This window comes from Vidua macroura, chromosome Z, assembly GCF_024509145.1.
Source record: "Vidua macroura isolate BioBank_ID:100142 chromosome Z, ASM2450914v1, whole genome shotgun sequence".
NCBI lineage: Eukaryota > Metazoa > Chordata > Aves > Passeriformes > Viduidae > Vidua > Vidua macroura.
Window position 1 is genome coordinate 7,816,033 of NC_071611.1, and position 14,907 is coordinate 7,830,939.

Sequence of the window (14,907 nt, forward strand, 5' to 3'; positions counted from 1 at the left end):
AATCCCAGCATTTCTCCACGAGGCCAGAGCGATCATCCCCTTGGCACATCTTCGCACACCCCAGAAGTCCTCTTCGGCGTGCCGCAGATTTTTTTCCCTTTCTGGAAAGGCATCTGAAACTACTGGCCAAGCTACGCTACTCCAGCCAAAGAAACCCATCGCCCGCAGCCTTTCTCACAAGTCACCTCCTCTGGACCCCTGTGCATCTTCAGAGACATCACCTCCAAGAACCCCACACCTCTCAGGGAATTCAAGAGCCCTGAACAGGACACACGCTCCCAGGCAAGGGCTCCAGCAGTCCCAAAGCACAACACCACCTTCTTTCACGGGGGACAGTCCTCCTTTGCCCTCTGGCTGCCTCAGCCGTGGCACCAAGCGCAAGAGTAACAGCAACAGCTTTCCCTTTCTCCGACTTCTTCACTCAGCCTTCCTTGCCTGCCCTGTGGCTCCCTCCAGCCAGACATAACCGGTGGAGCGCCTCCTTGCAAGGACACACTCGGGCCTCCAAGGCCCACGTGCACAGACAGCCCCTTGAAGCCCGCCGCTGCCTCTGGGCATTTACCGCAGGAGGGAAAACGCCAGCCCTCGCCCGCTGACATCACCGCACATCCCTTGCAACCACAAAAGGAAAACAGTGGCCAAGATGAAAATAAAGGCAAGCCTCAAAGTGAAAGGAAAAGTGACCACAGCCACCACCAGGGCTTTGCAGGTGGAAACGATGCTCGGGCGCAAACAGAGACTCAGTTGCACAGCACAGACCTTGCAGCTGGCTCGGCAAGCAAAAGGGAACACCCAAGAGCCCTCTCCAACGCACCTGAGCCCGACGCCTCTGGCCCAGAGCTTTCACAGCCCCTTTCACCCACCACTGCCACTCTCCGCCGGCGCACCGCTGCCACCACAATCCCCAACCACGGCCACCCCAACAAAACACTGCCCCGAGACCACCAGCACAGCCACCAGCACAGACTGGAAAGCACGGCAGGAAACTCCCAGCAAGCAGAAAGCGATGAAGGGAAAGCTGCTGCCATACAAAGCCGTGCACCCGCCAGCGCCCCAAGCACAGCCACCAGCAGCACCGGCAAGCCTCACCAGGCTCCTCCTGCCCAGCACCACCCGACAGCACCCACAGAACCAGCATGGCTGCGCCCACCGCCACACAGCCGCGGCTGCCGCACGCCGCCCCGCCGCTCCTGCTCCTGCTCACCGCTCTGGCCACCAGCCTCGCCTGCCAACACCTCTGGACGCACGACGACACCTTCCCCGGCGACGCGCTCCGCCTCCTCCAGGACACGGCTCCCAGCCACACACAGCCCTGCCACCTCCAAGAGCCGCCCTTCTTCCCCGACACCCTCCTCCACGACAACCTCCACCCGCACCAAGCCGCCGCCACCGCCCTACGCATCCTCCAGCACCTCTTCCACACCCTCAGCTCCAACAGCACCCGCCAGCACTGGCCCAGCCACGCTCGCAACCAACTCCTCAACAAACTGCAGCACCACATCCACCACCTCGAGCAATGCCTCCCCGACAACGCCCCGCTCTTCAAAGGACCGCGCAACCCGCTGCTCGCCATCAACAAGTACTTCAGGGACATCCACCTCTTCCTCCTCGCCCACAACCACAGCGCCTGCGCCTGGGACCACGTCCGCCTCGAAGCTCGTGCCTCTTTACGGCACCTCCACAACCTCACACGCACCATGCGCCGCTAGCGCAAACACCCACGCTCCAACCCACGCCTACCGCCCAAACCCACCTCCAACCCCACGCCTCCTCTCACCTGGCACCGGAGACAGGGCTGCAACAACCGCTCCGCACCCGCGGCCTTCAACCGCCGCGTCTCCATTTGGATTCAGCCTCTCCCATTGATGTGGACAAAGGACCTTCCCCACTTCTGTGTAGACTTATTTATTTATTTATTTATTTGTTTGCTTCTTCATCTATCTATTTATTGGCCTATTTATTTTTCTACTTATTCACTTATTTATGACACTGAAAATAAAGACCTATGACAAAACACTTGCCACTGCCTCTCCTCTCTCTAGCACTGCAACCAGCCTTTGGGCCAGGCAAAAGCCAGCCTCACCCAACACCTACTCCAAGAGTCCCTCCAAACAGCCCCTGCCCACTCTTCTCAATGGCGCCTGACCAAGCAAGATCCTGCAGCATAGCCTTTGCAAAAACACTGCCAGCCTTTGGCCACCACCACAGAATCCCAAAAAGAAAAACACGCTAAGGCTGGAGAGCACCGCTGCACCTCATCTGCTTTATCCACATCCTGCTCCAGCCATCCAATCCAGGCCTCTCTCACTCACAGACAAGGATCTCCTGCGGGACACGGCCAAGCACTTTGCACGAGTCCCGGCACACAAGCTCGCTCACTCTGCCCCTATCCACCACCGCTCTGTAGCCCTAACCATAGAAAAGCACCACAACTGCCAGGAATGGCCATCTTCCTCTTTGCAATGCCATGCTCCCTGTTACCAATCGCCTCTTTGTTTCCCAGAGGCCTTCTTAAGAGTTTTTCTGTCCCGGAGAAGCAGCCTCATCGTCTTGCCTGGAACGAAGCTCAGATTGACTGCCCTGTGGTTCCCACGCTCTTCTGCTTTTCCCGTTGTAAAAACAGCCCTTCCCTTTCCCTTCTTCCACTTAGCGGGGGGGGGATTTCAACTGGCAGACACCAATGCTCTAAAATGATCCATCCTGGCCTAGCAACTCCATCTGGCCCTACTCTCAGGACTCACGGATCAATCTCATCGGGTCCCACGCAATTCCACATAATCACGTTCCCTAGACCTCAAATCTCAAACCTCATCCAAACCTACGGAGGCCGTGGCCCTTCATTCTTCACCTAGGCCTCCCAGCATTTGCCCATCTCGACCCGGGCACTGTGCCGGGAGATTACTAACACACAGGGATACAAAGGCAGCTCGCCTCCGCAGCCTCTCTTTCACCCAAAAGTCTAGAACTTTCAAATCCCACCATCCGCTCCTAGCAATAATAATCCCAGCATTTCTCCACGAGGCCAGAGCGATCATCCCCTTGGCACATCTTCGCACACCCCAGAAGTCCTCTTCGGCGTGACGCAGATTTTTTCCCTTTCTGGAAAGGCATCTGAAACTACTGGCCAAGCTACGCTACTCCAGACAAAGAAACCCATCGCCCGCAGCCTTTCTCACAAGTCACCTCCTCTGGACCCCTGTGCATCTTCAGAGACATCACCTCCAGGAACCCCACACCTCTCAGGGAATTCAAGAGCCCTGAACAGGACACACGCTCCCAGGCAAGGGCTCCAGCAGTCCCAAAGCACAACACCACCTTCTTTCACGGGGGACAGTCCTCCTTTGCCCTCTGGCTGCCTCAGCCGTGGCACCAAGCGCAAGAGTAACAGCAACAGCTTTCCCTTTCTCCGACTTCTTCACTCAGCCTTCCTTGCCTGCCCTGTGGCTCCCTCCAGCCAGACATAACCGGTGGAGCGCCTCCTTGCAAGGACACACTCGGGCCTCCAAGGCCCACGTGCACAGACAGCCCCTTGAAGCCCGCCGCTGCCTCTGGGCATTTACCGCAGGAGGGAAAACGCCAGCCCTCGCCCGCTGACATCACCGCACATCCCTTGCAACCACAAAAGGAAAACAGTGGCCAAGATGAAAATAAAGGCAAGCCTCAAAGTGAAAGGAAAAGTGACCACAGCCACCACCAGGGCTTTGCAGGTGGAAACGATGCTCGGGCGCAAACAGAGACTCAGTTGCACAGCACAGACCTTGCAGCTGGCTCGGCAAGCAAAAGGGAACACCCAAGAGCCCTCTCCAACGCACCTGAGCCCGACGCCTCTGGCCCAGAGCTTTCACAGCCCCTTTCACCCACCACTGCCACTCTCCGCCGGCGCACCGCTGCCACCACAATCCCCAACCACGGCCACCCCAACAAAACACTGCCCCGAGACCACCAGCACAGCCACCAGCACAGACTGGAAAGCACGGCAGGAAACTCCCAGCAAGCAGAAAGCGATGAAGGGAAAGCTGCTGCCATACAAAGCCGTGCACCCGCCAGCGCCCCAAGCACAGCCACCAGCAGCACCGGCAAGCCTCACCAGGCTCCTCCTGCCCAGCACCACCCGACAGCACCCACAGAACCAGCATGGCTGCGCCCACCGCCACACAGCCGCGGCTGCCGCACGCCGCCCCGCCGCTCCTGCTCCTGCTCACCGCTCTGGCCACCAGCCTCGCCTGCCAACACCTCTGGACGCACGACGACACCTTCCCCGGCGACGCGCTCCGCCTCCTCCAGGACACGGCTCCCAGCCACACACAGCCCTGCCACCTCCAAGAGCCGCCCTTCTTCCCCGACACCCTCCTCCACGACAACCTCCACCCGCACCAAGCCGCCGCCACCGCCCTACGCATCCTCCAGCACCTCTTCCACACCCTCAGCTCCAACAGCACCCGCCAGCACTGGCCCAGCCACGCTCGCAACCAACTCCTCAACAAACTGCAGCACCACATCCACCACCTCGAGCAATGCCTCCCCGACAACGCCCCGCTCTTCAAAGGACCGCGCAACCCGCTGCTCGCCATCAACAAGTACTTCAGGGACATCCACCTCTTCCTCCTCGCCCACAACCACAGCGCCTGCGCCTGGGACCACGTCCGCCTCGAAGCTCGTGCCTCTTTACGGCACCTCCACAACCTCACACGCACCATGCGCCGCTAGCGCAAACACCCACGCTCCAACCCACACCTACCGCCCAAACCCACCTCCAACCCCACGCCTCCTCTCACCTGGCACCGGAGACAGGGCTGCAACAACCGCTCCGCACCCGCGGCCTTCAACCGCCGCGTCTCCATTTGGATTCAGCCTCTCCCATTGATGTGGACAAAGGACCTTCCCCACTTCTGTGTAGACTTATTTATTTATTTATTTATTTGTTTGCTTCTTCATCTATCTATTTATTGGCCTATTTATTTTTCTACTTATTCACTTATTTATGACACTGAAAATAAAGACCTATGACAAAACACTTGCCACTGCCTCTCCTCTCTCTAGCACTGCAACCAGCCTTTGGGCCAGACAAAAGCCAGCCTCACCCAACACCTACTCCAAGAGTCCCTCCAAACAGCCCCTGCCCACTCTTCTCAATGGCGCCTGACCAAGCAAGATCCTGCAGCATAGCCTTTGCAAAAACACTGCCAGCCTTTGGCCACCACCACAGAATCCCAAAAAGAAAAACACGCTAAGGCTGGAGAGCACCGCTGCACCTCATCTGCTTTATCCACATCCTGCTCCAGCCATCCAATCCAGGCCTCTCTCACTCACAGACAAGGATCTCCTGCGGGACACGGCCAAGCACTTTGCACGAGTCCCGGCACACAAGCTCGCTCACTCTGCCCCTATCCACCACCGCTCTGTAGCCCTAACCATAGAAAAGCACCACAACTGCCAGGAATGGCCATCTTCCTCTTTGCAATGCCATGCTCCCTGTTACCAATCGCCTCTTTGTTTCCCAGAGGCCTTCTTAAGAGTTTTTCTGTCCCGGAGAAGCAGCCTCATCGTCTTGCCTGGAACGAAGCTCAGATTGACTGCCCTGTGGTTCCCACGCTCTTCTGCTTTTCCCGTTGTAAAAACAGCCCTTCCCTTTCCCTTCTTCCACTTAGCGGGGGGGGGATTTCAACTGGCAGACACCAATGCTCTAAAATGATCCATCCTGGCCTAGCAACTCCATCTGGCCCTACTCTCAGGACTCACGGATCAATCTCATCGGGTCCCACGCAATTCCACATAATCACGTTCCCTAGACCTCAAATCTCAAACCTCATCCAAACCTACGGAGGCCGTGGCCCTTCATTCTTCACCTAGGCCTCCCAGCATTTGCCCATCTCGACCCGGGCACTGTGCCGGGAGATTACTAACACACAGGGATACAAAGGCAGCTCGCCTCCGCAGCCTCTCTTTCACCCAAAAGTCTAGAACTTTCAAATCCCACCATCCGCTCCTAGCAATAATAATCCCAGCATTTCTCCACGAGGCCAGAGCGATCATCCCCTTGGCACATCTTCGCACACCCCAGAAGTCCTCTTCGGCGTGACGCAGATTTTTTCCCTTTCTGGAAAGGCATCTGAAACTACTGGCCAAGCTACGCTACTCCAGACAAAGAAACCCATCGCCCGCAGCCTTTCTCACAAGTCACCTCCTCTGGACCCCTGTGCATCTTCAGAGACATCACCTCCAGGAACCCCACACCTCTCAGGGAATTCAAGAGCCCTGAACAGGACACACGCTCCCAGGCAAGGGCTCCAGCAGTCCCAAAGCACAACACCACCTTCTTTCACGGGGGACAGTCCTCCTTTGCCCTCTGGCTGCCTCAGCCGTGGCACCAAGCGCAAGAGTAACAGCAACAGCTTTCCCTTTCTCCGACTTCTTCACTCAGCCTTCCTTGCCTGCCCTGTGGCTCCCTCCAGCCAGACATAACCGGTGGAGCGCCTCCTTGCAAGGACACACTCGGGCCTCCAAGGCCCACGTGCACAGACAGCCCCTTGAAGCCCGCCGCTGCCTCTGGGCATTTACCGCAGGAGGGAAAACGCCAGCCCTCGCCCGCTGACATCACCGCACATCCCTTGCAACCACAAAAGGAAAACAGTGGCCAAGATGAAAATAAAGGCAAGCCTCAAAGTGAAAGGAAAAGTGACCACAGCCACCACCAGGGCTTTGCAGGTGGAAACGATGCTCGGGCGCAAACAGAGACTCAGTTGCACAGCACAGACCTTGCAGCTGGCTCGGCAAGCAAAAGGGAACACCCAAGAGCCCTCTCCAACGCACCTGAGCCCGACGCCTCTGGCCCAGAGCTTTCACAGCCCCTTTCACCCACCACTGCCACTCTCCGCCGGCGCACCGCTGCCACCACAATCCCCAACCACGGCCACCCCAACAAAACACTGCCCCGAGACCACCAGCACAGCCACCAGCACAGACTGGAAAGCACGGCAGGAAACTCCCAGCAAGCAGAAAGCGATGAAGGGAAAGCTGCTGCCATACAAAGCCGTGCACCCGCCAGCGCCCCAAGCACAGCCACCAGCAGCACCGGCAAGCCTCACCAGGCTCCTCCTGCCCAGCACCACCCGACAGCACCCACAGAACCAGCATGGCTGCGCCCACCGCCACACAGCCGCGGCTGCCGCACGCCGCCCCGCCGCTCCTGCTCCTGCTCACCGCTCTGGCCACCAGCCTCGCCTGCCAACACCTCTGGACGCACGACGACACCTTCCCCGGCGACGCGCTCCGCCTCCTCCAGGACACGGCTCCCAGCCACACACAGCCCTGCCACCTCCAAGAGCCGCCCTTCTTCCCCGACACCCTCCTCCACGACAACCTCCACCCGCACCAAGCCGCCGCCACCGCCCTACGCATCCTCCAGCACCTCTTCCACACCCTCAGCTCCAACAGCACCCGCCAGCACTGGCCCAGCCACGCTCGCAACCAACTCCTCAACAAACTGCAGCACCACATCCACCACCTCGAGCAATGCCTCCCCGACAACGCCCCGCTCTTCAAAGGACCGCGCAACCCGCTGCTCGCCATCAACAAGTACTTCAGGGACATCCACCTCTTCCTCCTCGCCCACAACCACAGCGCCTGCGCCTGGGACCACGTCCGCCTCGAAGCTCGTGCCTCTTTACGGCACCTCCACAACCTCACACGCACCATGCGCCGCTAGCGCAAACACCCACGCTCCAACCCACACCTACCGCCCAAACCCACCTCCAACCCCACGCCTCCTCTCACCTGGCACCGGAGACAGGGCTGCAACAACCGCTCCGCACCCGCGGCCTTCAACCGCCGCGTCTCCATTTGGATTCAGCCTCTCCCATTGATGTGGACAAAGGACCTTCCCCACTTCTGTGTAGACTTATTTATTTATTTATTTATTTGTTTGCTTCTTCATCTATCTATTTATTGGCCTATTTATTTTTCTACTTATTCACTTATTTATGACACTGAAAATAAAGACCTATGACAAAACACTTGCCACTGCCTCTCCTCTCTCTAGCACTGCAACCAGCCTTTGGGCCAGGCAAAAGCCAGCCTCACCCAACACCTACTCCAAGAGTCCCTCCAAACAGCCCCTGCCCACTCTTCTCAATGGCGCCTGACCAAGCAAGATCCTGCAGCATAGCCTTTGCAAAAACACTGCCAGCCTTTGGCCACCACCACAGAATCCCAAAAAGAAAAACACGCTAAGGCTGGAGAGCACCGCTGCACCTCATCTGCTTTATCCACATCCTGCTCCAGCCATCCAATCCAGGCCTCTCTCACTCACAGACAAGGATCTCCTGCGGGACACGGCCAAGCACTTTGCACGAGTCCCGGCACACAAGCTCGCTCACTCTGCCCCTATCCACCACCGCTCTGTAGCCCTAACCATAGAAAAGCACCACAACTGCCAGGAATGGCCATCTTCCTCTTTGCAATGCCATGCTCCCTGTTACCAATCGCCTCTTTGTTTCCCAGAGGCCTTCTTAAGAGTTTTTCTGTCCCGGAGAAGCAGCCTCATCGTCTTGCCTGGAACGAAGCTCAGATTGACTGCCCTGTGGTTCCCACGCTCTTCTGCTTTTCCCGTTGTAAAAACAGCCCTTCCCTTTCCCTTCTTCCACTTAGCGGGGGGGGGATTTCAACTGGCAGACACCAATGCTCTAAAATGATCCATCCTGGCCTAGCAACTCCATCTGGCCCTACTCTCAGGACTCACGGATCAATCTCATCGGGTCCCACGCAATTCCACATAATCACGTTCCCTAGACCTCAAATCTCAAACCTCATCCAAACCTACGGAGGCCGTGGCCCTTCATTCTTCACCTAGGCCTCCCAGCATTTGCCCATCTCGACCCGGGCACTGTGCCGGGAGATTACTAACACACAGGGATACAAAGGCAGCTCGCCTCCGCAGCCTCTCTTTCACCCAAAAGTCTAGAACTTTCAAATCCCACCATCCGCTCCTAGCAATAATAATCCCAGCATTTCTCCACGAGGCCAGAGCGATCATCCCCTTGGCACATCTTCGCACACCCCAGAAGTCCTCTTCGGCGTGACGCAGATTTTTTCCCTTTCTGGAAAGGCATCTGAAACTACTGGCCAAGCTACGCTACTCCAGACAAAGAAACCCATCGCCCGCAGCCTTTCTCACAAGTCACCTCCTCTGGACCCCTGTGCATCTTCAGAGACATCACCTCCAGGAACCCCACACCTCTCAGGGAATTCAAGAGCCCTGAACAGGACACACGCTCCCAGGCAAGGGCTCCAGCAGTCCCAAAGCACAACACCACCTTCTTTCACGGGGGACAGTCCTCCTTTGCCCTCTGGCTGCCTCAGCCGTGGCACCAAGCGCAAGAGTAACAGCAACAGCTTTCCCTTTCTCCGACTTCTTCACTCAGCCTTCCTTGCCTGCCCTGTGGCTCCCTCCAGCCAGACATAACCGGTGGAGCGCCTCCTTGCAAGGACACACTCGGGCCTCCAAGGCCCACGTGCACAGACAGCCCCTTGAAGCCCGCCGCTGCCTCTGGGCATTTACCGCAGGAGGGAAAACGCCAGCCCTCGCCCGCTGACATCACCGCACATCCCTTGCAACCACAAAAGGAAAACAGTGGCCAAGATGAAAATAAAGGCAAGCCTCAAAGTGAAAGGAAAAGTGACCACAGCCACCACCAGGGCTTTGCAGGTGGAAACGATGCTCGGGCGCAAACAGAGACTCAGTTGCACAGCACAGACCTTGCAGCTGGCTCGGCAAGCAAAAGGGAACACCCAAGAGCCCTCTCCAACGCACCTGAGCCCGACGCCTCTGGCCCAGAGCTTTCACAGCCCCTTTCACCCACCACTGCCACTCTCCGCCGGCGCACCGCTGCCACCACAATCCCCAACCACGGCCACCCCAACAAAACACTGCCCCGAGACCACCAGCACAGCCACCAGCACAGACTGGAAAGCACGGCAGGAAACTCCCAGCAAGCAGAAAGCGATGAAGGGAAAGCTGCTGCCATACAAAGCCGTGCACCCGCCAGCGCCCCAAGCACAGCCACCAGCAGCACCGGCAAGCCTCACCAGGCTCCTCCTGCCCAGCACCACCCGACAGCACCCACAGAACCAGCATGGCTGCGCCCACCGCCACACAGCCGCGGCTGCCGCACGCCGCCCCGCCGCTCCTGCTCCTGCTCACCGCTCTGGCCACCAGCCTCGCCTGCCAACACCTCTGGACGCACGACGACACCTTCCCCGGCGACGCGCTCCGCCTCCTCCAGGACACGGCTCCCAGCCACACACAGCCCTGCCACCTCCAAGAGCCGCCCTTCTTCCCCGACACCCTCCTCCACGACAACCTCCACCCGCACCAAGCCGCCGCCACCGCCCTACGCATCCTCCAGCACCTCTTCCACACCCTCAGCTCCAACAGCACCCGCCAGCACTGGCCCAGCCACGCTCGCAACCAACTCCTCAACAAACTGCAGCACCACATCCACCACCTCGAGCAATGCCTCCCCGACAACGCCCCGCTCTTCAAAGGACCGCGCAACCCGCTGCTCGCCATCAACAAGTACTTCAGGGACATCCACCTCTTCCTCCTCGCCCACAACCACAGCGCCTGCGCCTGGGACCACGTCCGCCTCGAAGCTCGTGCCTCTTTACGGCACCTCCACAACCTCACACGCACCATGCGCCGCTAGCGCAAACACCCACGCTCCAACCCACGCCTACCGCCCAAACCCACCTCCAACCCCACGCCTCCTCTCACCTGGCACCGGAGACAGGGCTGCAACAACCGCTCCGCACCCGCGGCCTTCAACCGCCGCGTCTCCATTTGGATTCAGCCTCTCCCATTGATGTGGACAAAGGACCTTCCCCACTTCTGTGCAGACTTATTTATTTATTTATTTGTTTGCTTCTTCATCTATCTATTTATTGGCGTATTTATTTTTCTACTTATTCACTTATTTATGACACTGAAAATAAAGACCTATGACAAAACACTTGCCACTGCCTCTCCTCTCTCTAGCACTGCAACCAGCCTTTGGGCCAGGCAAAAGCCAGCCTCACCCAACACCTACTCCAAGAGTCCCTCCAAACAGCCCCTGCCCACTCTTCTCAATGGCGCCTGACCAAGCAAGATCCTGCAGCATAGCCTTTGCAAAAACACTGCCAGCCTTTGGCCACCACCACAGAATCCCAAAAAGAAAAACACGCTAAGGCTGGAGAGCACCGCTGCACCTCATCTGCTTTATCCACATCCTGCTCCAGCCATCCAATCCAGGCCTCTCTCACTCACAGACAAGGATCTCCTGCGGGACACGGCCAAGCACTTTGCACGAGTCCCGGCACACAAGCTCGCTCACTCTGCCCCTATCCACCACCGCTCTGTAGCCCTAACCATAGAAAAGCACCACAACTGCCAGGAATGGCCATCTTCCTCTTTGCAATGCCATGCTCCCTGTTACCAATCGCCTCTTTGTTTCCCAGAGGCCTTCTTAAGAGTTTTTCTGTCCCGGAGAAGCAGCCTCATCGTCTTGCCTGGAATGAAGCTCAGATTGACTGCCCTGTGGTTCCCACGCTCTTCTGCTTTTCCCGTTGTAAAAACAGCCCTTCCCTTTCCCTTCTTCCACTTAGCGGGGGGGGGATTTCAACTGGCAGACACCAATGCTCTAAAATGATCCATCCTGGCCTAGCAACTCCATCTGGCCCTACTCTCAGGACTCACGGATCAATCTCATCGGGTCCCACGCAATTCCACATAATCACGTTCCCTAGACCTCAAATCTCAAACCTCATCCAAACCTACGGACGCCGTGGCCCTTCATTCTTCACCTAGGCCTCCCAGCATTTGCCCATCTCGACCCGGGCACTGTGCCGGGAGATTACTAACACACAGGGATACAAAGGCAGCTCGCCTCCGCAGCCTCTCTTTCACCCAAAAGTCTAGAACTTTCAAATCCCACCATCCGCTCCTAGCAATAATAATCCCAGCATTTCTCCACGAGGCCAGAGCGATCATCCCCTTGGCACATCTTCACACACCCCAGAAGTCCTCTTCGGCGTGACGCAGATTTTTTCCCTTTCTGGAAAGGCATCTGAAACTACTGGCCAAGCTACGCTACTCCAGACAAAGAAACCCATCGCCCGCAGCCTTTCTCACAAGTCACCTCCTCTGGACCCCTGTGCATCTTCAGAGACATCACCTCCAGGAACCCCACACCTCTCAGGGAATTCAAGAGCCCTGAACAGGACACACGCTCCCAGGCAAGGGCTCCAGCAGTCCCAAAGCACAACACCACCTTCTTTCACGGGGGACAGTCCTCCTTTGCCCTCTGGCTGCCTCAGCCGTGGCACCAAGCGCAAGAGTAACAGCAACAGCTTTCCCTTTCTCCGACTTCTTCACTCAGCCTTCCTTGCCTGCCCTGTGGCTCCCTCCAGCCAGACATAACCGGTGGAGCGCCTCCTTGCAAGGACACACTCGGGCCTCCAAGGCCCACGTGCACAGACAGCCCCTTGAAGCCCGCCGCTGCCTCTGGGCATTTACCGCAGGAGGGAAAACGCCAGCCCTCGCCCGCTGACATCACCGCACATCCCTTGCAACCACAAAAGGAAAACAGTGGCCAAGATGAAAATAAAGGCAAGCCTCAAAGTGAAAGGAAAAGTGACCACAGCCACCACCAGGGCTTTGCAGGTGGAAACGATGCTCGGGCGCAAACAGAGACTCAGTTGCACAGCACAGACCTTGCAGCTGGCTCGGCAAGCAAAAGGGAACACCCAAGAGCCCTCTCCAACGCACCTGAGCCCGACGCCTCTGGCCCAGAGCTTTCACAGCCCCTTTCACCCACCACTGCCACTCTCCGCCGGCGCACCGCTGCCACCACAATCCCCAACCACGGCCACCCCAACAAAACACTGCCCCGAGACCACCAGCACAGCCACCAGCACAGACTGGAAAGCACGGCAGGAAACTCCCAGCAAGCAGAAAGCGATGAAGGGAAAGCTGCTGCCATACAAAGCCGTGCACCCGCCAGCGCCCCAAGCACAGCCACCAGCAGCACCGGCAAGCCTCACCAGGCTCCTCCTGCCCAGCACCACCCGACAGCACCCACAGAACCAGCATGGCTGCGCCCACCGCCACACAGCCGCGGCTGCCGCACGCCGCCCCGCCGCTCCTGCTCCTGCTCACCGCTCTGGCCACCAGCCTCGCCTGCCAACACCTCTGGACGCACGACGACACCTTCCCCGGCGACGCGCTCCGCCTCCTCCAGGACACGGCTCCCAGCCACACACAGCCCTGCCACCTCCAAGAGCCGCCCTTCTTCCCCGACACCCTCCTCCACGACAACCTCCACCCGCACCAAGCCGCCGCCACCGCCCTACGCATCCTCCAGCACCTCTTCCACACCCTCAGCTCCAACAGCACCCGCCAGCACTGGCCCAGCCACGCTCGCAACCAACTCCTCAACAAACTGCAGCACCACATCCACCACCTCGAGCAATGCCTCCCCGACAACGCCCCGCTCTTCAAAGGACCGCGCAACCCGCTGCTCGCCATCAACAAGTACTTCAGGGACATCCACCTCTTCCTCCTCGCCCACAACCACAGCGCCTGCGCCTGGGACCACGTCCGCCTCGAAGCTCGTGCCTCTTTACGGCACCTCCACAACCTCACACGCACCGTGCGCCGCTAGCGCAAACACCCACGCTCCAACCCACGCCTACCGCCCAAACCCACCTCCAACCCCACGCCTCCTCTCACCTGGCACCGGAGACAGGGCTGCAACAACCGCTCCGCACCCGCGGCCTTCAACCGCCGCGTCTCCATTTGGATTCAGCCTCTCCCATTGATGTGGACAAAGGACCTTCCCCACTTCTGTGTAGACTTATTCATTTATTTATTTATTTGTTTGCTTCTTCATCTATCTATTTATTGGCCTATTTATTTTTCTACTTATTCACTTATTTATGACACTGAAAATAAAGACCTATGACAAAACACTTGCCACTGCCTCTCCTCTCTCTAGCACTGCAACCAGCCTTTGGGCCAGGCAAAAGCCAGCCTCACCCAACACCTACTCCAAGAGTCCCTCCAAACAGCCCCTGCCCACTCTTCTCAATGGCGCCTGACCAAGCAAGATCCTGCAGCATAGCCTTTGCAAAAACACTGCCAGCCTTTGGCCACCACCACAGAATCCCAAAAAGAAAAACACGCTAAGGCTGGAGAGCACCGCTGCACCTCATCTGCTTTATCCACATCCTGCTCCAGCCATCCAATCCAGGCCTCTCTCACTCACAGACAAGGATCTCCTGCGGGACACGGCCAAGCACTTTGCACGAGTCCCGGCACACAAGCTCGCTCACTCTGCCCCTATCCACCACCGCTCTGTAGCCCTAACCATAGAAAAGCACCACAACTGCCAGGAATGGCCATCTTCCTCTTTGCAATGCCATGCTCCCTGTTACCAATCGCCTCTTTGTTTCCCAGAGGCCTTCTTAAGAGTTTTTCTGTCCCGGAGAAGCAGCCTCATCGTCTTGCCTGGAACGAAGCTCAGATTGACTGCCCTGTGGTTCCCACGCTCTTCTGCTTTTCCCGTTGTAAAAACAGCCCTTCCCTTTCCCTTCTTCCACTTAGCGGGGGGGGGATTTCAACTGGCAGACACCAATGCTCTAAAATGATCCATCCTGGCCTAGCAACTCCATCTGGCCCTACTCTCAGGACTCACGGATCAATCTCATCGGGTCCCACGCAATTCCACATAATCACGTTCCCTAGACCTCAAATCTCAAACCTCATCCAAACCTACGGAGGCCGTGGCCCTTCATTCTTCACCTAGGCCTCCCAGCATTTGCCCATCTCGACCCGGGCACTGTGCCGGGAGATTACTAACACACAGGGATACA

At 57.9% G+C, this 14,907-nt stretch overlaps 6 protein-coding genes across 14 annotated transcripts in view; 5 read left to right on the forward strand and 1 right to left on the reverse strand.

Moving 5' to 3' along the window:
• The window catches only part of LOC128821686 (ubiquitin-associated protein 2-like), a 120,411-nt gene that overhangs the window by 29,656 nt on the left and 75,848 nt on the right, over nucleotides 1-14,907 (reverse strand). The gene's annotated exons all lie outside the window — the stretch shown is intronic.
• LOC128821692 (interferon-like) lies at nucleotides 408-1,921 on the forward strand. Its single transcript, XM_054002890.1, has one exon. It carries the CDS (start codon nucleotides 1,137-1,139, stop codon nucleotides 1,707-1,709), a length of 573 nt encoding a protein of 190 aa, XP_053858865.1. The 5' UTR covers nucleotides 408-1,136; the 3' UTR covers nucleotides 1,710-1,921.
• Nucleotides 3,406-4,711, forward strand: LOC128821693 (interferon-like). The gene has a single exon (XM_054002892.1). It carries the CDS (start codon nucleotides 4,135-4,137, stop codon nucleotides 4,705-4,707), a length of 573 nt encoding a protein of 190 aa, XP_053858867.1. The 5' UTR covers nucleotides 3,406-4,134; the 3' UTR covers nucleotides 4,708-4,711.
• On the forward strand, nucleotides 6,404-7,709 carry LOC128821694 (interferon-like). Its single transcript, XM_054002893.1, has one exon. It carries the CDS (start codon nucleotides 7,133-7,135, stop codon nucleotides 7,703-7,705), a length of 573 nt encoding a protein of 190 aa, XP_053858868.1. The 5' UTR covers nucleotides 6,404-7,132; the 3' UTR covers nucleotides 7,706-7,709.
• Nucleotides 9,402-11,536, forward strand: LOC128821690 (interferon-like). The gene has a single exon (XM_054002888.1). It carries the CDS (start codon nucleotides 10,131-10,133, stop codon nucleotides 10,701-10,703), a length of 573 nt encoding a protein of 190 aa, XP_053858863.1. The 5' UTR covers nucleotides 9,402-10,130; the 3' UTR covers nucleotides 10,704-11,536.
• On the forward strand, nucleotides 12,396-13,697 carry LOC128821695 (interferon-like). Its single transcript, XM_054002894.1, has one exon. The coding sequence runs from the start codon at nucleotides 13,125-13,127 to the stop codon at nucleotides 13,695-13,697; it is 573 nt and encodes a 190-aa protein (XP_053858869.1). The 5' UTR covers nucleotides 12,396-13,124.